The sequence below is a fragment of the Echeneis naucrates genome, chromosome 21, assembly GCF_900963305.1.
Source record: "Echeneis naucrates chromosome 21, fEcheNa1.1, whole genome shotgun sequence".
In the NCBI taxonomy this organism is placed as follows: domain Eukaryota; kingdom Metazoa; phylum Chordata; class Actinopteri; order Carangiformes; family Echeneidae; genus Echeneis; species Echeneis naucrates.
This window is the reverse complement of record NC_042531.1, coordinates 10,362,729-10,386,013: the sequence shown is the minus strand read 5'-3', so window position 1 is coordinate 10,386,013 and position 23,285 is coordinate 10,362,729. Positions and strand designations below refer to the sequence as shown.

General features: G+C 40.4%; 1 protein-coding gene across 3 annotated transcripts; it reads right to left on the bottom strand.

Moving 5' to 3' along the window:
- Positions 1-3,020: 3,020 nt before the first annotated feature.
- cckbrb (cholecystokinin B receptor b) lies at positions 3,021-19,944 on the bottom strand. 3 transcript variants are annotated; one of them, XM_029530842.1, is made up of 6 exons: positions 18,968-19,098; positions 15,879-16,140; positions 10,525-10,776; positions 8,347-8,608; positions 6,766-6,893; positions 3,021-5,788 (listed from the first exon to the last, which is right to left on the bottom strand). In XM_029530842.1, the coding sequence occupies exons 3-6, from the start codon at positions 10,673-10,675 to the stop codon at positions 5,247-5,249; spliced, it is 1,083 nt and encodes a 360-aa protein (XP_029386702.1). In that variant the 5' UTR covers positions 10,676-10,776; positions 15,879-16,140; positions 18,968-19,098; the 3' UTR covers positions 3,021-5,246. The 3 variants fall into 3 exon arrangements, with proteins under 3 accessions (XP_029386702.1, XP_029386700.1, XP_029386701.1); XM_029530840.1 differs by lacking the exon at positions 15,879-16,140 and having other exon boundaries at positions 18,968-19,944; XM_029530841.1 differs by lacking the exons at positions 15,879-16,140; positions 18,968-19,098 and adding an exon at positions 11,499-11,606.
- Between the last annotated feature and the right edge of the window lie 3,341 nt (positions 19,945-23,285).

Here is a 23,285-nt window from a genome sequence, read left to right as displayed (position 1 = left end):
CGGTTTGTTTCTGTAACCCTTCACCCCTGTTCATCCCACTCCCACCTTCAGCCTGAACGAGCTCTTTACACACATGCCACACTACTCTATGTTCTTTTACAGAATGTCACTCATAAAATATACAAGAAAATATTACATGTAGTATTGTTGACACCTGATTTTGGTACAATTCAGAATAATACGTTCACATTCACAACAACACAGATAAGCACTTATGCACTAAGATATGGTGCAGATACCATTTATATTTGCCTCTTGCTGGAAAAGGCTTTTGTGTCTCCACATATTGTTGCTGACATTCAGAACAAGATGGCTGCACTAATCCAAAATCCACCCTAGAGACAGCAAACAACAACATTAATAAGACAATACTCAGAAGCTTAGCTTTGAAATGATAAGGGCCTTTAATCCTCACCATTATGTTCCACAATATGATTTCTACAGTCCACCTGCATCAGACTGATATGACGGTTGCAATAACTAATACGTCTTCATCACATTACAACCCCAAAGACTACATTCAAATGTAACTCCCACTGCAACTGCCAGTGGTTGTGAATAAAAACTGCCAATTATGTTTTTTCTTGTCAACTCAAAGGCTTGAAACGGGTCTAAAAGGCTGTGCTTTTTCCTTGTTCTTTCATGGAACAATAAAGCCTTTGTTGTAGGAGAAATGAGCTTCCTATTTCATAAGCAAATGTTTACAAGTAATTAGCAAAACTGGCAACTATCCGGAGCTTCAGACCTCCACGGGCGCTGAAGTCCTCAAATTCACTGTAGAGCTTGTGATTAATTCCAAATGTGTTTAAGTTTGTTGGGAATTTGCACAATAGAAGCGTGATCAACAAAAACAGGTCTTACATTACGACAGCAGGTTTGTCAAAGTGTTTTGTCATCACGGCAGTGTGGTCCTGGAGACACCTACTTGTAGTAAAAACTATTAGGCAATTTGTCACTTAGGTGAATCTTTATGTGTCTACAGACTGAAATGCAGCACTACTTTATGGATGTGTTATTAAGATAAAAAGTAAAGGCTGGGTACTAAGCACTTGTATTAATGGAGAAACCACTGAATAGGTCTACTTCCAGGATGACACATCAACATACTGACGGGTGTAAAAGTTAATGTGATTCCATTGTGAGATGGTGTCTACTTAGTTCACGTTTTGGCCTTTTACAGCTCTATAGCTTTGTGATTTTAATTTATATTTGCCATTCCTACCTCCTATTGAAACCGTTTTGCAATAGTAAAAAATGGAGCGGCAATTAAGTTCAACTGGATTACATTTTCCGTTGACTCAGCAAGGATTCTGTGTTGATATCTACTCCATTAATAGGATTGGCCGGTGGAAAAATATTAAATTAGTTTTCCATCAAATTTTCCAATCTTGCAATGAAAATCCACTCATAGTGAGTGGATCACACTGACATTTCTTTACCCCCTATGATCCACATTCCTAATATCAAGAAGCAAGAATAAGTATTTCTTTCACGAAGGCTTCTCGTTGCAAGTGTGAGGGAATCAGCACTTTACCCCCTGAGGCCTCCTAACAGGTTCATTCAGTCATTGGAAAGGAAAATAAATGTACCTTAATATATCCGTAATTAATTATTAAAACTACAGTAATTGTCAAACACCTGATATATAATAGCAGACTGAAAGTAACACGAATCAATTACAGCTCCGGCAGTTTGAACTCAGTAGGGAATCTGTTCTATCTCTCAGTGCCAGGAGAAGCAGGACTTAGTATTCAGTTAACCAAACTCTTTTTTTATTTTCATTTGTCTTGCTCTTGCTGAGTGGATTTGTCACATATGCCTGATAACACTACCTAGTTGTGCAAATTCGTTTCTCACTATCAGCTTTGCTCACTTTAAACAATGATGACTCCACTCAAAGTGTCAACACATATTTCCTAGACTTCCCCTGCTACTCCTGTTAATGGTGTCCTGGCTGTATCATCCACAAGTAGCACTTCTCACTCAGATGTGGGTGCACAAAATGTTGAAGGTAGGAGGAGCTGTTGTCAGGAAGTCAGAAGAGGAGGAGGTGAGAAAGCAAGCACAGAAATGAATAAGCACATCCAGCAACAGCTTTGTGTCGTCTTTGTGAGGGGAAGAGGGCTGGTTCACCAGCAGGAAGGATACAATAAGCAAAAAAATGAAGGAGGGTTTGTCATTTCATAAAGACCACCTCATTGTCTTGTTGACATGATAGATTTCGTGTGTGCATGTGAGAAGAGCTGCTGAAAGTGCTCAGTCAGTATCGTGCACAGTGGTGGTGGAGACATTTCTGCCTGTCCAGTCTCCAGTATTTCTACCTTTGATTTTACAATTCACTGAATGTTGCTTTTTCAATTGGTCATTCAAACCCCATATTATATCTGTAGTTAATTGATTTCTCACCTTTTCATGCTACAAGCTTAAAAAACAACAATGACATGTCATAGGCATTATAGCTAACTAAGTAATGAAACTGTTACCTATTTACACATCCAGCTGGAGAGACTCTAGCAACTATTCAGATTGCTATTTCCTGTTTCCCGATGAAGGTGCTTTGTTTTTGGTCTCTTTCAACTCCTGAAGCCTGGTGTGGCATGAGATGTTGACCAGTAAACTGAAACAGTGATCCAAAATAGGCAAGAAAAAGCTCTCTGGAGAGCTGTGAAGGGTTGGCACTTCATTTACCTATATCATATAAGTGTAGTATCTGAATGGCAATACAGACAACTATCCATTGCAAATGTATCTATAAATACAGTTTCATTTTCATGGCCAGTATTCCTTTTGTGAAGAAGGAAAACAACTCATCTGTCAGTAATTGGTTGTGATGATAAAAGTGCATGTGATGATTCATTTCAGCAGGAGTGCCGTGCCTGTGTGTATGTGTGTGTTTGCAGGGGCAGTATGGGTCGGGGGGTGGGGGGCACATCATAACATCAAATGGCTTCTGTGACACCACAGGGAAATTACACTTTCACAGTTTACCAGGACAGAAAAAAAAATATTTACAGGTTTCACTCATAAAGAACAGAGACTGCATGCTTTTATTCTCTATCTGGGAAAGGCTGCTGGCACACACTGACATACCTTCTCTCTAATATTAACTGCAGGAGAGCGTCCACAGCAAATGGCTTTTTCAGTTACAACTAAGCGATCAGACAGGTCATTTGTCTATTTACCATGATCTAATTTTGGTATTACTGTAAATGCATATTAACGGTCATAGCCTTTCTCACACAGGCCTGTATCTTGTGTTTTAAGGATGGCAGAGCTCTTTCTTTGTGTAGGGTTATATGACTGTGTATATGTGTATGATATAACTTTCCTAGTTTAAGTATCTCACCAAAATTGTCAAACTTTCTAAAACACAATTTAAGTTTTCAGCTGCCTTATTGTTGTGTCCTGCACTGATGTATCAAATGGTTTTATGTTTTATACACAGCGGAAACGGTGTACACAATAAACCACAGAAGCTGCAGGCTGATTGGGAATCACCCAAAACACGCTCGCAACTGCAGCTCGTCCATCTCTTTGTTGCCAGAGTGACAGCATTGTGCTTTGGTGCACTCAGCGAAATATGCTCATCCTCTCAGCCAGGCAGGTTTGAAGTCATAATAGAGTTATGTGAGGTGGGTGGTGGGGCCAGAGTCAGGCTGACAGACAGATACTTCAGAAACATGGATGTGATTCTGTAGCCTGCAGGTGAGCTACACGAGGACAGCCAGCGACTGAAAAAATGCCTTAATACTTAAGTAAACGTTTCCCAGCGTACTTTAAAGTTCACAGTTAACTTACTGTTGATGAAAACAACTCTTTGATATTGTCATACAGGTCACTATATATTAAGAAATAAAACACATTTTTCACATTTACTATCTATTCTGGCGGCTGCAAAGCATAATTAACGCGTTCACAAACGTCTTGTTTTAAATTGGTCTTTTAAATAATGTTGGTATGAGTCAAATTACTTGTTCGGTATGTTTTTATAATTATTCAGATTTTCCACCAAACACAGCGTCACCAATAAGCGTTTACCCTTAAGGCCTCTAGTGTTACAATCATAAGCCACGCTGTTCATAAGTTTTGAAAGAGGTGACACACATACATAGAAAGGATCTATGATGGGATGTCTTTGCACTGTGCAGCTCTAAACTATAATCTTCTGATATTGAACTTTATTCGTATTATATTAATATTCCAAAATACTGTAACATGTTTGTCAATTCAACTCTATGGTATGTAATAAATAATCCGTCTTTTATAATACTGCAATATATCATTAAAAATCCTTTTCTTTTTTTAAAGGGAGTTAACAGAGTATCTAATATGCTATCAGGAATATAATTATGTAAGGGCCATCAAATTATCTCTTTAAAAAAAACAAACATATTAGTTTCTAATTGTGTTCATTTACTGTCTCATACAGGGAGGACCTAAAATAAGTTGTCATTTCCAAACGTCCTGTCCCCTTTGTCACAAATTCTACTGCGTTCAGCTGCAACGACCCAACAGAAGCAAGATCTACAGCATATACAGTACAGCAAGAGCCATCTAAGTTGGTTAGTTCTAGTTGGTTTAGCCAACTAAACCCCAAAAAGATGGCTAGCATTACAGTTTACAACCACAACGCAATGCATCAACATCTCCCATGTACTGGAGACAGTTTCAGCTCTGAAGAATTTTTTCTCTGTGAACAATGTAGCCATGAAGAACAGACAATTTGCTTTTTTCCCATGTGGAAGGAATACCTGACTTCAGTTTGTTTAGAAGACCATTTGTGTCTTTAAACTCTATTTCCAACCCCCTCAGGTTAGAACTTCCCTGCCCCATAATGAGTGAGGCAAATCAACAGCAGACAGCATTCAGTAGCAGGCACTTAGTCCACAAGGCTGCCGTTTTCTCATCATTAACACATAAACAGCTCACCAAGTAATACGTACACACGCATGACCTGACATTAACATCTAAGCAAACAATTTGCCTCCCGGTACACTGTGATGAAAGATAACTGCCTACTATATTTTTTTGTTGTTTGTTTTTTTCATTTGCTTTTTGAATATGGTAGTATTTGCACTTTGAGTCTTGGGCACAGTCATATATGAAGTTTTTACACTGCTACATTAGTTGGCCTGTTTTTTCACTCCGCTTTGCACTATGAGTGCAGAGATGGCCTAAAGACAAAAGATGTGGGTTGCTGTGTTGCTGTAGACACTATCTCTCCTGGTTTCCTGCATCCATCTGCCTCAACAGGTTCCCATGGTGCTGACTGTAGTGTAACTAAACTTGGACATGGACGCTCCAGTCGCCATAACATCTTCCTCGTTGTCCTGCAGCCTGCCACGGCGGCGGCGGTGGCAAGGCGCAACGCAGCATGAGAACGTGGTGAGCAGAGCTATGCGGAAACGTGTATTCATGAAGCAGTAAATAATTGGGTTGACGCAGGCCGAGGTGTAGCACAGCAAATGGATGAAAGCGATGGGGGCCCCTGAGAGGGCATTTTTGGCAGAGCTGTCATCAAAAGCCCTCCAGGTATTGGCACAGTACACCGGCATCCAGCAGAGAAAAAAGAGGACGACGATGACCACCAGCATACGGATAACTCTCTTCTTGGCCACCAGTTTGGCCTCAGATGTGTTGCTGCGTGGCCGGTCAACCTTGATTGATCTGCCTGATGCAGCCATGTTGGTCATCTCCATCGAGTGTGGCCGTTGGGCCACGTTAACATAGCAACCATCTCCGTCATCACTCCCAGTGGACACGATGGAGGTCAGGCCGTTCTTCACATCTACATGCGGGAGCAAAGCGAAAGATTATTTTATGTAATAGAATACTGATATGTGACTAATGTCTCTGGATTGTCCACTTTTTTCTTTAACTTAACAGATGTTGTTCAGGCTCCATTTCTGCTGCTGTAAAAATGGGCCTGCACATGGGTGAAGTAACTGAGCTCTGTGATTCTACGTCACGCATCCTGCTCCTTTGATTCTGTTGTGAAGTATTAGCTTTAACCTGTTTTTAGCGTTAAAAATGTCCCATCCAGCGAGGAAACACCATTTTGATGGTACATGCACCTGTTTGTGAATTCTATTTTGAGTCCTTTCATTAGCAGTTTATTGGTAATGTTCATTTTACCTGCTCTCATTTTGCAAAGGACAAAGCATATTGAATGCAGTAATCCAAATGCAAAGAAATGCAAAGAAATGCAAACAGGATGGGGTACTGTAGCGATACACAATTTACACCACCAATTCTGGATTATTAAATAATAATTCTAAAATCTCTAAAAAGTTCAGCATCTATTCTTGACTGATTTGCTATTTGTTTTTTTACCCCTTGCCCCCTCTCTTAAGCCCTTTTTATACAGCCTCTTTCTCTCTCAGACCAAACAGATGGTGATGTCGGGGCCAACAGCTGCCAGCCAATTCCATCCTCTAATGGAGCACCAGATAACACACTGAATGCTACTGTCCTCCCATGTTCATGCTCACATGTCCACAAGAGATTATGTTTGACTTAACCTGCACACATTACAGTGATTGTGGCGCTAATGAAATTCTTGTGATCAAAATGAAGTTCTTAATCAAATAGTGCAAAAATGCTCAATAAAAACATTAGTCTGGGTTGGATGGTGACTGGAAGGCCTTAATTAAAATGTGTTTACTTACCTATACAGTTATCAGAGACACATTTTGAATCAACAGTTAATCACACTGCAATCAAAACATTATTAAAATCATGTTTTCACTGTATAAGGAAATATACCAGCTGAGTCTTTCTTGTGGCCCATCTCAAACTGGATGCCCCTATAAAGTTCCCTGGAGATCAGTCCATAAGCCACGATCATCACCAGCCCCGGGATTAAAAAGAGCGCAAGTAGAAGCAGAATGTACCTGCAACAGAAACAAGAGTGGGAGAAGTCTCAGTGTATGTCTCAGTGCATAAGGAAAGTCGTGCATGGACTGTATTTCTAAGGTGTAAGATGTGAGCTTCAACAATAATCACAGCTGGAGTCATAGAAGCAAACACAAAGCCATATAATGAACACACACACAAAAAAACATAACAATTGTCAACTGTGCACGAGTACAAAGAGGTATACACAGGGTTGGCTGAAATGACCCACAAAGCCTGTACTAAACTAAAACCACACAAAAACACATTGTTATGTATCTGTTCTCTTCATCTGCTTCATCTTTTCCATGAAATCAGCCAGTACCCAGAAAGTCAGAGCTGCTATAAGTCTACAGAGCCAAACATGGAAGTAAAAGATTTTTCAGTTCATCTAAATCCAAACAGAATACCTTTCATTTTCTGAAGGCTGCATTACTCTGGAAATCTTTCTGATGCAGCTCAGCCAAGAAAAGAAACACAACTCCATATTTCTGCTGTCACAGTTACAATCCTACCAGAGAGTTATCTGTCCCATCACAAAATGTCCCATGCACCACAACTTATGAAAGACCTTTCCTTAAATTGAATTAATTTACCTGTCACAGTAGGAAACATGTTTCCCATCACAGAGGTTAAGCTGTCATTAAAACAGGAAATGCATCCAGTCACAACCTTAACATGGGGCCTCATGATGCATGGACACGTGTGGTCTGGAAGTGCTCACTAAACTTTGTTGTGTTAATTTCATGCTTCTTAATTCTTAAATCCTCCAGCTATCCTTGACATGCTGGCCAAGCACAGGCCTCGCTGCACCACTGAATGTCGCAGGAAAAAATTCCTGTTAGCGTCCATCAGACTATAATCCTGCAATAACAAAGGTGCAATAATCTGGATCACTGTGCAAAACCTGATACATATCTGTATGTACTGCAAGACACTTAACGCACATATAACACATCCTGTTTCATATAGATTTTTTTATTTTACAGATTAATTTTACTTGTTCTATTTCTCCATTCTGCTTATATTATATCACTAATCTGGAATCAAAGTGACCTTAAATTTGGTTGTTGATGCAAAAAAATAATAATTCAATAGTCAGTCAATGCAATCTTCATCATCAGAAGTCAGCCTGTTGAGAGTGGCCATACTATCCGCATATACAATGGCACCTTTATCAACGAGGATTTATATTCTGCCTATGTCCTTCCACGATTACACTGGCTAAAGATGCCATCTCTGTTTATTTCTGTATATCTAGCTACATAATGGTAAGAAATGAGAGCCGGACAAGAACAGATGGAAATAGTAGTAGTATGAAAGATAATTCAATCTGCCAACATCTTACAGTTGGCGTTTGCAGCTTCTGTTCAGTAAACACAAACATAGCTGTAAAATCATGACATAGGATGCAATAACGAGAAAGCAACTGTTTAAATCCCAAACACTCACCAGGTCTGCTCGGCCGTGGCCAGCGGCCACTTGTGGCGGCACTTGTGTGCTGTGGTGTTGTCAGGGCGCTGAAAGGACTCCAGGTGACTGATGATCGGATAGGGAATCATGATGACAAAGGCCAACATCCACGTAGCAGCGATCACCCGACAGGCATGGGATCTGGTCTGCCACACACGGGACTTCAGAGGGTTGCAGATGGCGCTGTAGCGTTCAATGGCAATGGCAACCAAGCTGAAGGTGGAGATGCTCACTGATATGCCTGAAGGAAAACGAAGAGGATTATACAGTAAGTAAATCAACTGTCATCAGATATTTTTTACTTTGAAGAATGGGAAGTTATTGCTGAAAACGTGATTGGCGGTGTGTGCGCAATATCTGACAACTGAGAACAAAATGTGGTGATGTGTGGAGACGGGCTTTCAAATGAATAACCATGCGAGGCTCAGAGGTGGGGACGGTTATCTGGGCCCCGTCGAAGAGGAAATAATGTTGGCTTAGGCCACTGATGTGATCTGCCAGGACAAGACGGGAAATTAGTCTTTACTTGGAGAATACAAACCGTGTGCATGTGTGTGAGTCAGGGGGGCCCTATGTTGTCTGAGGGCAGGTTAATAGCAGACCTCTCTGAAGTACCTATCAGTTCTCTGCTAACACTGGCTGTGAGTGAGCCTTAGTCCACATTTTCATTTTAATTGTCAACCAGGTTTTACTTCAGTGGCAACACAATGTTCTTACACATTTTAACAGTCTCTAAAGCTCCCATCGATTCAATAATGACAATTTTGTTGTTTTGTTTTTTTGCATTCTCCATTTTTGTCTTGCCTTCCTCCTATAATAAATTAGCCAATAGACAAAAGCATCACTGTAACCCTATACCGTATTTCCTCCATTGATTTAATTTCATTGATTCTTTAAATCTTTCCATGTGAATTATCTCAAAAGTCAGAGGTGGAGAAACCCCGTACATATTAAATCATGGGAAGTGCTGCAATTTCTGCAGTTACAATTACTCTTAATATCTGACTTTTATTTACAAAATCGAATGACTTGTAAAATATGCCAACAATAAAATGGTGCTATAGCTTCATCCATCCAATTAAATCATCCAACAATACTGATATGGTCACTTTGCTATCTGAAGTAAATTATTATGCTGGGTTATCAGTGAGCTGTGCATTATGCACCTCACCTTCACCCAATGCCACCTGGGGTTGGCCAACATAAAGAGAGCAGCAGGACACAGGGATGGTTTAACATTTGATAATTTATGTACTTCTACCTCTGTACTATATTTCTTGATGAACATTTTAAACCAATAACATTTACCAACCAATAACAATAGCATTGAAGAAGGACCGATTCACTTTCGCCATGAATTAGAAATTGCATTTTTTGACAGAGATCCTTCTGCCCTCCGTCAACAGTAGCTGACCAGAAATCCGGAAGTTCAACCACAAATGAATACAAACTATTTCTGAGCTGTGTGAAATTCAGTTAAATTGGATATGGATGGTATTTAAAGGTCGATTATCATTGCACATGAGATGTGTATAGCTGAGCTCTATGATGTTTTTAATATCAGCTCTTCCCACATGTGTACCTCAAATCTGTTATTTAAGATTATGCTGAAACTGATGTTTATCATCTTCAGACAGCTTATACACAATCTAAACAGGCCAACTTCATTAAATGGATATCACTATCAAAGTAATCTCTAACAGACGCCTTTCCCTACGCTCCCCTTATGATTGATTATTCTACATGTTATCAATGATTGAACTGGCCTCAACAATGCATTTCACAAAGGAGCTTCAACTCTGCTGTGTAAAAACTGAGTTCATTTGTGGCATTTGATGAATCTGTTGACTCCACGACTGTATTTGATATCACTCCCTATTTACAACCTGTTTCTGAAATATTTAAGTTCAATGAAAAAGGTCTGACACCTCAATTCACTGCTTACGATAGTAAACTACTGAGCATGTATTATTGTATAGAAGCAATACTAAATAAAAAAAAAAGCAAGCCAGAGACTTGTTGGCAAATATATAGAAACAAATCCTTCATTGTTAATCTCATCACTGCTTTCACAGCCAATTTTGTCATCCTTACTTATGACCCTTTATTGTTCACCCCTATCTCCCCTCTTTGCCCTACCGCTGCTTCATCTCTCACCCATGAGGTAAGACACTATCTTGCACATGGCGGCTCCAAAGATGAAGTTCTTGAGGATGTTTGGGATGAGGGTGAAGGGCATGCAGAAAACAGCCATCATCAGGTCACTGACGGCGAGCGACAGCAGGAAGGTGTTGGTCACGGTGCGCATGCGCTTATTGACCGTCAACACCACGATGATCAGCAGGTTGCCAAAAACACTCAGAAAGAAGATGAGTGAATAGAGCAGGATCTGCAGCGTGTGGTCCTCATCTGGTACAGAGGAGAAGAAGGCAGGAGGAGATGGGATGTTAGAGTGAAACATTATTACACATAATCACTACATTCATTCAGTCTTTACTGATCCTAGAAGAAGCCAACAGTGTTGAGCAGAATTCTTTTTATGTGTGTAAGGTCGGTTCAGTGTACAGTTACACATATATTTGTATTTAATGGTGAGTAATCTTGTAGAATGACAACATTTTTATTGTGCTGGTTTTGTCTTTAAAGGGAGGAGTCCAAATTTGGAATTTGTAAGTTGTCCAGCAGCCTGAAGCTGCAGACAGATAACAGAGCAGAGACCAGCATGACATCTGGAGATGAGCAGTGAGGCTTTGAGAGTTCCTACATTGATTTCTAAGTGACACATTCCTTCATTAAAAACAGTAGACTTGCTAAACCACAATATGCTGCTGCCTTGCCAAGGTGCTGACATGCTTCATCTTGGTGTTGGACGTAACAGAGACTCATAAAGAAAAGATCATAAAGATCGAAACTTTTCTCTTCCAATTGCACCACACATGGAACCCACACCCTGAAACTTTCAGCGCACTGAGCACATTGTGAATTTAAAACTCAATGCAACATGAGAAATGTACGGAAGAGGATTAGGGCCACTGTGGGGGAAAAAAAAAGGAGTTCTGACTTTTTTTTCAGAATTTTCTCCGTTTTTCACAGACACCATAATCAAAGCAACACATTTCTTCTTCACTCACCTTCTGCTCTTCCATGAATGAAGTGGCTTCCCTGAGACCCCTCGAACACGCAAAACTCACTGAGGTCCGATGTTTTCGGTCCAGGCATGGCTCTCCTCCACTCTAGCGCGCCACCAAAGTTGGTTCCCGACAGATAATTCTGACTTTAAACTCAGAATTCTGAGAAAAAAAAAGTCAGAACTCACTTTTTTCCCCACAGTGGCCATAATCGTCTTCCATAGAAACGTCTCCACAGACTTCTGTGTTTCTTAAAGTCTTTGCATCTATCCTTTGGAAACCAAATCAACCCAGAGCCTCAAAGTCCACTGGAAGTAGACTAGGCTAAGTTTTGCCAGTGGCCTTTCTTAAGTTCTCTAAATGGCACAGCGTATAAAGTACAAAGGAAATAATTGAGGTTTTCACTGTATTTTCAAACAGAAAGTCAACGCTGACACTTGGGCCGACAACGTTTTCATCTACCCGTGATGAAACTTCATATCAGTAGGAAGCAGCTTTTAGCCTGCAGCCCACTGTAGCCAATTAGTATTAATTAGCTCCATGTTCTCCAAGCTCTGAGTCCTTAAGAGCCATTACCTGTTCCTCTTTGAATCTAATTTAACTACCAACATTAACATATTAACTCACTGAACCCTCTGTCAACACAAAACACTTTGAAGTGCACAGTATAAAAGCATGCAACACAAAATCTGCAAGTTCCTTCGGCTATCAGCAGCTTCTTTGGTTCATACCCTATAAATCCCATGTTATCATCTTCCTCCGTTATCACCACCTAACCCCCTGCTTAGACACAACACGCTTTATTGGGTTACCTGCTGTGCTTGTATTCTGGGGATTAGAGGTGCCCATGTGCATCTGCAGCCCATAAATCACATCACACACTGAAGGCCAGACTTCTTTGACACGGTGGAAGGTGTGCAACCAAACACACACAAGCCTGAATTCACTGAAAGTGTACCGATATCTTTCCTCTGAGGGATGGTGGAATATATACTTTTTTCACACCACATTTCTTCTTTTGGGCACCTTCTCATAATTTTTGCTTCCCAATTTAACCCCTTGCTGCCTGAATTGTATAAAAACATAAATGCTTGAGCTGGCATTGGGGGAATGAATACAGATTCTGAATGGAAGCGGTTTGAGGTGGATTTGCAACCGTCGGTGTCGGGGGTTAAGAGTGGTCTTGTTTGCTTTCTTTAGCTTAAGTTCAACTCCATCTCGTTCCCCCAGCAATTACAAGTACAAAGTGTTGTGTTCAAATATTTTGAATCAACATTTAGAGCTTTGCCATTGGCCTGAAGTTCTCTGAACTGTTAAGCTTTCCAACTTTAACCACAAGCACAGGTATAAAAGATGGAATAGAGTCAGGTATGATTTAATCTAATAAGCCGATAAAATAAACAGCAAGAGAGGGATGCGTGTTCTATTTAGTAAAATTAAGTGTTTATTACCAATAGGCATGCCTTGCTAACTCCGTAGTTGATGTCTTTTATGTATTTACAGAGCCATTTACTCCATATTTAGATGACAGTTGCAGGTCTATCACAACTGTTCATAACTTTATTTCCAGAAATCACTAAGACAGTTATTTTGCTTTCTTGCAAACCAATCTGGTCTCATTGGATTTTCATTCCTTTTCTAAAGAGAAAATCTTATTTTAACAATTGTGTTTGCATGCTTCTGATAGGGGGCGGCCTGTTGACCTGTCCAGGTGACCCCGCCTTTGCCCAGAGTGAGCTGGGATGAGGCCCTTTTACATCGTCATTTCAACCGATCGCTCTCATGTGTTTATACAAAAGCTTGTTTAGACTAGAAGCTAAAATAATTACTATATGGTTGATTTCTGTAGATCAATACATTCCTGGAAATCATCAGTTTAGTGAAGGGGCTTAACTTCATTAGATTCCTCTTTAATTCAGCAAAACATGGTGCTAACACAAAGGTATCGATCACGTGTCATTGGCTCTGCATCAGAAATACAATAACGAACAAGTGTCATATTCATTTAATGTATTCTGAATCTGACTGTTATACTGGGTTATGCTATCTCAGATAACTTAGTGGTGCACAACATAATCTGAGCTCCACTGATCTGCTTTTTTCAAAAAGCTGTGTCAGGTTCTGGTCAAGCACTAAAACTCTGGTGCACAAGGACAAGCATGAAGTGAAAGCAAAACATCAAACAGAGGATTTAGTTCCTCTAAAAGGACACGGACCATGGATGAAGGCAGGATGACGGCTTGTCAACTAATTGATTTAATGCTCTTGCCTTGACCCAGCCACTTGGAAAATGTTTTTGTATCACTTTCAGGCTTAGTGAAGGATTTAGGCTCAGCACGGTCAGCAAAAGCCAGTAAGCCAGTCTGTCTCTTCTATCCCCCTCTCTCTCTCTCTACACAGCCACTTGTGGTGCAGTCTTCCCATTCATTGACATGTGGCTTGAGCATTGGCCTTACGCATTTCCATGCAGATAATAAAAAAAAAAAAGAAAAGAAAGCAGAAACCTCTAATACAGTATGGTTGGCACTGTTCTAGGGGCAGAGCTTCAGCGTGTCATCTCCAGGCTCATAAATGTCAGCAGCTAACTCTTTCATTCTGTGCCTGTGTGTGCATGAAGGTGCACATACATCTGCATGGGTGTCACTAAAAGGTGGCCACAAATGAGGGGTATGATGGAAGAGCCCGTAAACTTTCCCGCTGTCCCACCAAGTGAAATATGTTAGCTTCTGCCTAATCTGACCCACTTAGTCTTCCTTCATGTCGGGCAGCTGTGTGGGAAATGCTGATAACTCCCTCAGCCCATTTTTTCCTTCCTTCAGGCTGGAACCTCAAACAGCTACTAATGACCCCGTATGTAGCACTGAAGCACGCATCTTTATCACCTCACCTCGCTAGTACTTAACCTGCACTCATTGGCCAATATGTGGGATAGATTAGTATTTATACTGCACTCTGTAGACTTCTGCTCCGCAGCTTTACTTGACTGATTCCTACGGAATCGAAGCTCTACCGTGTTGAACAAGACAGTTTAAACCCTGGAAGGAGTATTGCTGGCTTTCACCCCAGCGGTAACCAGAACGTTTCCTTCCTGACTGAGATGTACAACCAGCATGATACACAGAGACGGTGTACGGTTTCCCCACAGGCTTTCATAGTGTTTGTGAACATAAGGAGAAAGTTTCTGTTGTGGGATTTCAGCACAATAGCGGCAATGGCATATCATCAAACCCTTTCATTCGTACAATGAACATTTTTGAAAGTAATGGCATATTTACACATCCAAGCATCATTTGGCGTTATGCTTCTGGTTGCTTGACAAATGGAAGTCCACTAGTCACTCTCTTTTAGCTTTGCGTTTAGGCTACACCAACTACCTATTAAAATATTTGTTTCTTTAGCTGCTAAGTACTCCCCTTTATTCATCTACTAGTCACTAACAATAATGATAAACACAACAATATTGCTGTCATGTGAAAGAACAATTGTGTTGGGTAGCTGAAACAGAATATCTGTTTAGTCAGAGAAAAATTTGAAGTATAACTGCAAAGCTAATGAAAGAGAAATAAGCTTCTAATGAGCTTTTGATTTCCCAAATGCAACAGTGGGATTACTTTAAAAATATTCAGGTTATTAAAACCACTGTAAGTCACTAAACCTTACCGCATTTGTTTTGTATGCTCACAGAATTTGGTAAGTGTGCCATTCAAATACCAAAATACTTGTAAGAGAATAAAAATGTTTCTCCTCAGATTTTCTATCAGGAGTAGAATGTAATTTAAAAAATTTTAGAGGTCAAAAGATATTTTCCAGCTCACAGGGAATGGTGGAGAGGAAGTTCATCATCTTGTTGAAAATACTCATGTGCTTTCTTGTCTACATTTAGATGAGAAGATGGGAGCCTTTCTTAGATATGTACACAATGTTGATTTCCTTCACTGTGAAGTCACGTTTCCAAACTTTTTATGCAGCACTGAACAGGAAAATGACAAATTGTTTTAACACACTGGTTTTGTACAGCTTTATGCTAAGCTATGCTAATTGGTTACTGATAATATAATTTGTGTGCAAACAGGAGAGAAACAATCTTCTCATCTGACTCACAAAGAAGAATTAGCCAAACTTTCCCTTTAAACTCTGATGAGGTTCATGGTATCAGTGGCTGAGCAGCTGGTAGATGGGCAACCCGCAAGGAAATTTTCAAAAGTCCCTTCTGCTTTAGTTTCCGTCTGCCTGCGTGATCCTACTTTATCTGCCTGTTCACATCCCTGAACCAGACTGCAATTAAACTAGAGGCTGAATGCAAGCTTAATTAAAACCTGCAGCTACTGCTGACCATTACTACCTCATATGTAAGATTAGATCATTACAGAAATCAACACTGACCATTTGGCAAAGTTCGTTATTATGCAACTCCATTCATTATAAAGAGTGCTATTTTCAGTTCCAAAAGCCAGATGAGAGAAGGGAGGGCCTGTAGCGCAGCAGTTGTGGCTTGACACTTCATAAATCTGTATGCATTGCACATCATCCATGTTTGACCATTGGCTCTGGAACACAGTCCACTCTGTTAGCGGCACTGAGAGCTGCTGAGCAGGTTGTTGGAAGAAGTAACTGCAACTTCCAAAGTTTTCTGCTTTGTAATTATCTGAAAAAAAAAAAAAAAAAAATCACTGCTTAATATTTTGGTATCTATTACATGTATACACTATCTAAGTTATGTATCTGCAGTTGATTACATCACATAGCTGGAGTCTGTGATATCAACACTCTACCGCCCTACTCTTGTACACAATTTCCCATTCAAGTGAAGTGATCTCATACTTTTGGAGCCATATGCATGTGTGCTCAGCTATCTCAACTACGCAAAGTCAATATCCACTAAAATATTTCCAATATCCACTTCATCATATTTTACTGTGAATCCAGAGTTGGATGCAGATTCCTTTCCAACAATAACATTAAACCGATCCAATCAAAAAGTTAAGAGTTGGGTTGGCAGAGGCTATTATAACATATGCGCTGAAATATTGGATGAATTAATAATGAAGTTCATATTCCTGTCATGAATATTTATTCCTTTCAGTGAATATATCAGACCTTCTGTGAATAGGGATCACACAGTCTAATACATATGCAGTGTGTTATTGTGTGTGGCTTCACATATCAGAGAAAAGCGGGCTTTGCTTGTGTAAAGCCAAGGTTTTTGTAAATGTCAAAGCTAGTGGCTAATCCAGCATGGTAAATGTCATCTGAACCTTGTGACTAAGCCAAGCACACCCCACAACAGTTGATGGAGGCGCTGAATGAAACCACTTTCCACTGGCTGACAGACTACAGCAGGCAATCCACTGTGCCCACAGTCACAGCAGTCTGAATACATAACGCCGTGGTTCGCATTAAACACCTCAGGACTCAACAGGCAGCTGAGTCCTGAGGTGTTGAGTGAGATGTGAGAGTGTGAGCGATGGGGATCTTAAAATACATGCAAACAGGAGCGAGCTGCAGCACTGAGGTAACAGAGAGGGGGGTGATAATAAGCAGGGCGGGTTTTTTTGTCTAAATGTCTTTTTTCAGGAATAATGTGCTTTGTGTTCAGGCATTGAACACAGAGGGATGCCATTGGCTTCCCTTTTGTCTCAGTCATCCTCCTGATCTGCAAAGTAATGGTCCCCCACTTCTGTAGCCTAAAATGAGTTGCACTGCAACAAAGAAGAACCCCATATAATCCTAACCTTCTTATTGACACTTTAAATATATTGTTGCTCAGTAGACAGGATGAGACAGGCATATATTAAAGAAAATTTAACATCAAACTTTGTGTCTGAAGGTTTATGTTCCATATCAGATACAACAGCTGGGCTGCAGTCAGCGTGAGAACATGTCCAGTGAAACGATCTGGGCAGAGTTTTGTCTCACTTTGCAGTGTATTCGCTGAGGTTTGTCCCCAGAGTTAATGCCAGTATCCATTCTGTAAACCTCGTACAGCAGTGACATATTTATGAAATGTTTGGATTAATGATATGTCACTGAAGCAGTGGTGTTGTTTTGCAGCATTAAAAAGGAATATAAGCTGCTCTAGCATAAAAATAGGGATGATGACGTGTGTTCGAACCAAATCGTTGAACCAAAACATCCGTCTGGGGACAAAACTCCTTCAGAGCCACGTACAACATCATAGATCATGTTTATCATGTTTAAAGTTGACTTTTTCTGTGATAGTGGCATCTTTGAAGCAGCAACGGATATGTTCTGACAATTCTGAAAATTGTTATTTCACTGATGAGAAAAAACGTGAAATGTGACAGTCACAGACAGTCTCCCCGGCTCTGACCTCCCTGACATAATGACATTTTAATCTGAGCAAGGGGGATTTGAATGCAACATTACTCAATCTCCTCCACAAACACCAAGCAGCGGCATTATGGACAGGAAAAATAAATGGGGAAAAAAGATGAATGCAGAAGCAATTGGTTTCTGCAGTGATGGACTGAGTGATGATGGTGACAGCAGCTATGAGGGGGGTCAAGCTTCCTCATTTCATCGCTTTAAATAACAGTTGTGAAGTCCTCGACTTAGAAGACACAGTGGGAAATCAAAATAGATGCTGAAAAGACAGTGAAAAGCTTGACTGGAAGGAAATGTTCATCTTTGACTGACTGACAGAGCGCATGTGTGAAATAATTTTATGGTGCATCATAAAAACTGATTAAGCCCCCAGCTGAGCTGCTGTAAATCTTAGCAGACACCTGTGCTTGTCAGATGTGTCCTCGGTGGGTTTGTAATTGGCAAAATACTGATTTAGCTCAGCAGAATGATTCAGACCTTTCTCTGAGTGGTTGAAATTACTGACATGGGCAGAAAATTCAGATAAAGTTGGGATTGACAGATGTTAAAGAGAATTATTGAGAACAAAATGGTGTTGGCTCAACACCTAATCTTCACTTTAGTCTGTCATCCTCAACCGAACTCGAACCCTCAAAGCAAATCTTACAACTGTCCTTTAAAGTCATGACTGGCCAAAATGTCCTTGTTTTCCCAACATGTACTCACTGTATTAAGGTGTTTTTTTTTTCTAGGTTCCAACTATGTGACAGTGACTGTGTGTGTGTGTCTGTTTACCCAATAACACATTATTAGGTTAGCACGTTCACATCCTAAACCAATTTTAGTGGACTGCCCAAATCATTAGCTATATAAACTTTTTTTTAAAAAGTAATCATATTTCACATGCTAGTTTTTGAGAGTAATGAAACCACAAATTATCTGTTTACCGTACTTTGAAAATGCATAATGTCTGACTGTACAGCCTGGCCTTCAGCATTCAGGGATTTTAGGGTAACTGAACTGAACTGAGCTTTCCTTTCAGTCTCAGTTAAATCAGTTCACATGGCACCTTCATGGTGAATAATAATAAAAGTAATTACTGAACCTGTTGGTAATAAATGATTAAGAGTGTGTGTGTGTCGGTTCACCTCTCTGCCTCTGCCGGGGTCTGAGGAGTGTGAAGGCGTTTCCACAGGTGAGGTTTGTCTCCAAACTCCCGTTCCCCACTCCACTCTGCAGCACGTCTGTCTGCGCTCCGACGCACGGAGGGGAAGTGGATGTCTCATTCTGCGCAGACAAATCCATGTTTTCTTTTTCATTTAACGTTGTCTACAGTGTCCAACACCTCAAATCAAAACGCCTGTCTGCGCCTCTACCACTGACTTGACTCTGTCCATTGCCTGCCTCACTTCGCCTGCACTATGGGAGAAATCACCGCCTTGCAGCATCCAAAACGAAAACGAAAAAGACAGTAATTTAACTACTTTTCGGTCTGATTTGGCATCATTGACATCGATCCTCAGTCAGTGCGCACCGGGAGACGGATGAGCGTGGCGCGCTGCTGCGCTTCTGCCAAGAGAAGCGCACGGAGGGTGAGAGTGAGCAAAGGGAGAGCTGGGGACTAATGTCATATAGGCTGGGAGGTGTGTGTGTGTGTGTGTGTGTGTGTGTGTGTGTGTGAAACAGAGAGAGGGGTGGACAGGAAAAAAAGAACAAAATAAAGGACATTAGGTCTTGTTGTTCAGTGGAGGTTCACCGCATTATGAAAAATACACACCGCACTGCTATTGGAAGTGTTTGAGTCCCATATTCCTTGAGGAACAAAGGAAGAAATAAATGGTAATATGGTGGTAATAGTAATTAAGGATTATAATCAAAACATCTGTCGTGTATTATCACTCCAGAATCCAAATCCAAATAATAAACATCATGATCGTCATCATCATTTTACACCATGTGCATCATCATTTATAGAAGCGATGTGAATACAGAGGGCAGCATAATTGCTGCCCCACAACAATAAGGTTTATATGTTCACCCTGTGCCTGCGTGGGTTTCCTCCATCTGTCCGAGGACATCATGTTTGGGTTAACGGGTTGACTCTAAATTGTCTGCAGGTCTGAGTGTGAGTGGTTGTTGGTCTCTGTCTGTCTCTGTGTGTTGGCCCTGTGATGGACTGGCGGCCTGTTCAGAGTGACCCCGCCCTCACCCAGAATGAGCTGTGATTGGCTCCAGAAAACGGATAAGCAGTAGAAGATGAATGAATGAATGAATGAATGAATAGATAGAGAATGCTGAATCGAGGCCTCATGATTGTTTAATATGTCATTTTTATCCACATCATTTTGGTTTGTGATTTGGATTGGTGGGCGACAAACATCAGACATATTCTCAATTTCTCTCATGATCTGATACTCCACTCAGAGAAAGCGCTTGGAGCTGTTTTAGACACGCAATGCTGCCCTCATGTGGAAGATTATTGCACCTCCTGTCTTTGCCACTTTGGTGAAGGACCAAATTGTTGCACAGTTCTGTGCTGTTGAGGATGATTGTTAGTCATCTGAAGTGGAAGGATAGCATTTCAGATCCTTCATCGATTTAGAGATATTTAAATTTTGAGCGTGGCAGACATCTTCAGAGATCTGTACTTCTCTTCCCATCTTCCTTCATTCTTTCATGGTATTGCAATGATTAAGACATTTAATAAGTTCAGCTCTGTTGACACAGATTAAAGAACTTAATGTCCTTCATCAAAAATATATATGTGTGTATATATATATATATATATATATATATATACATATATATACAGATTGTGCTAATATATACATTTCCCAAATGTGAATTCAAGAAATCACACCCTCGCTGGAAAATATTTACTGACTTGCTCTATAATGTATCTATCAGGTGTGGTCATAAAATGATTCAATTGGTATGCTTGATTTTCCTCCAAAGCAGTGGAGAAATTGTTTCTCCGGTGTCCCAGGTACATTTGGAAGGTTTAAAAGTTGCCTCTTTTTGAGGGATTTAATTTGACTTTGACAAATGGCTTGCATAATTACTGGCGGCCCACCCCCGTATGTTTCCTGGTTAGTTAGTTAGCTTGAGCAGGTCATATGCAGAGCCTCTTAGCTCAGATTTACCAGCCGTGTGAAGATGCCAATCAAGATGAAGAGAATGACTAATGTTCCCTGTTGAGTGCAGTAATCACAAGCTGACATGACATGTTGATGAGTGATACTCTACTGCTGATTGCAAGAGGTTGCAGATAATCACTTATCTTTGGGGGCACAGGTTATAGCTCCCGTCTGCATCTTCTGGTGCTGTTGTCCAATATATGCATACTTTGGTGCTTCTATGGTAAAAGACATTGAGATTATTTTCCACATCAAGGAAAGACCTGGGAGATTCAGCATGGAAATAATTATCTTTTGGCAAATACACAGTGATGACTGAGGGTAATGGACAGTGAATGCATCAGTGCTAAGCCAAGCTGAAGAGGATTCCTGTCTCCTTCCACTCACTCCATCTTTCCTCTAGCTGTGGCTCCTAGACCCCTGGTATTGATTGTTCAAACATGTCTGCACGATTTAGGTGAGTGTGTGGATAGAAAGTCAGAAATGTGTGTGTGTTGTAATGGGGGGTGCTCAGTGCACCAAATCATCAGTAGTCCTAAGTGCCTGGTCTGACGATACACACACCTGAACATGACTGTCTGTGTATACAAAAGGGAACACTGACGCACTCAAGCCGCAACAGATTCTTCCATTTCCTGCTGTTGTTGTTATTTCAGAGCGGACAGCACCTCACCTATTAGTTTAGTTGCATTATATATATATATTTATATATATATATATATATATATATTAGTGTGCATATGTGTGTGACAACATAGTGCTATATGTATGTGTGCACGTGTGAGTGGGCAATAAGATTAGAAAAGTGACATACAAGTGCAGTCCAATTAACATTTAGACTGTGACCCACTGAGCTAATCGACCAAACAATTAACTGCCAATTGAACTGCCTTCAACATTAGAAGGATTACTTAGGCAGTGAAGTGTTAGTATTATAGTCTAATTATGTATTAATACACTCACTGAGCGCTGCACTAACACTACAGCCTCAGTTCTTCATGGCATGCATTCGACAAGATGCTGGAAACTTTCCTATGATTCTGCGTGAGGATGACACAATCACAAACGTTCTCCAGTTCTTTTCAGTTCAACGGCATCCCAAATGTACTCTGTCAGAATCTGACCTAATGGACACATTAGAGGGCCGCAGAGGTAAACTGAGCTCATTGTCAGTGTGAATGAAACCAGTTTGATGCATTGACCTGCTGCAAGAAACCAGTGGAAGAAACTAAACTGTGGCAATAAAGTGAAGCACGCTGTCTGCAGTTATATTCTGATAAGGTTAGCCATTTAAAGAGTTACTTGTGTGCCAAGAAATTCTTCCCTACACCATTAGACAAGAACAGCATCTGGGACTGTTGACAAAATACTGGTTGATGCCAAATATTTACCTCAGCAGCAATCAGAAATGAGTCTGGCTGTTCTTCACTAAAGTTTCTCATCAACAAGGCATTATTGTCTATTGTTTATTATTCTTTGTTGTTTTTCCACTTCATTCTGAGTAAAAACTCCCAGGAGATTGGCATTTTCAGAAACACCTACACTCTGTCTTGCACCAACAATTATGCCACAGCCAAGGCCACTAAGATCATTTCTCCCATTCTGATGTTTCATCTGTTTCACTGAAGCTCTTTACTTGTATCTGTTTGATTATATGCATTACTCTAGTGGTTGATTGGATAATGAACTGATAATGAACCTAATGAAATACTTTGTAAGTGCATTGTGATTTAAGAAACAGTTACTGTGATACTTGCTTGCCGAGAGTTTGATATTATACTTCAGTTCATTTTAAATACAATACAATACAATACAGGGCTTTACTTTAGTGTTTTAAAATGCAATTTCACTTTAGGAAAGTATTTCCAGTGATGTTTAGTGATAGATTCCTTTTGTTTGCTTTTATCACCAGTTTTATATATGCAACAAGAGCATGAAGGCAAGATGATACTTTCCTGTGGAATTTTAAAGGATGGTAATGGATGTCTGCTCATCTTTCTGCCGACAGGTATGGATATCTGTCGATACACATTATGGCTGGTCGCCGAAACGCAATGTAAGAAGCAGCAGTGTGCCAAAAAGAGGAGGAAAATGTGATGGTGGAACTAATGCAAGTCTCAAAGCATCAGCTGAAAGGCCTTGTAAGTGTTTTACGGGGAATGAAAAGGGTGTTACAGTAGGTGTTAGCTCCTGTACTTTACAGGGTGCCTTCAAGTACACGCTTTGCTCTTTTATTTGAGTTGTTGTTGCAACAAATTCAACAGTCTGACCTTTCCAATGTTATGCAATTCAATACTGTTTGCCAATTAACTTAAGAAATGATTAACAT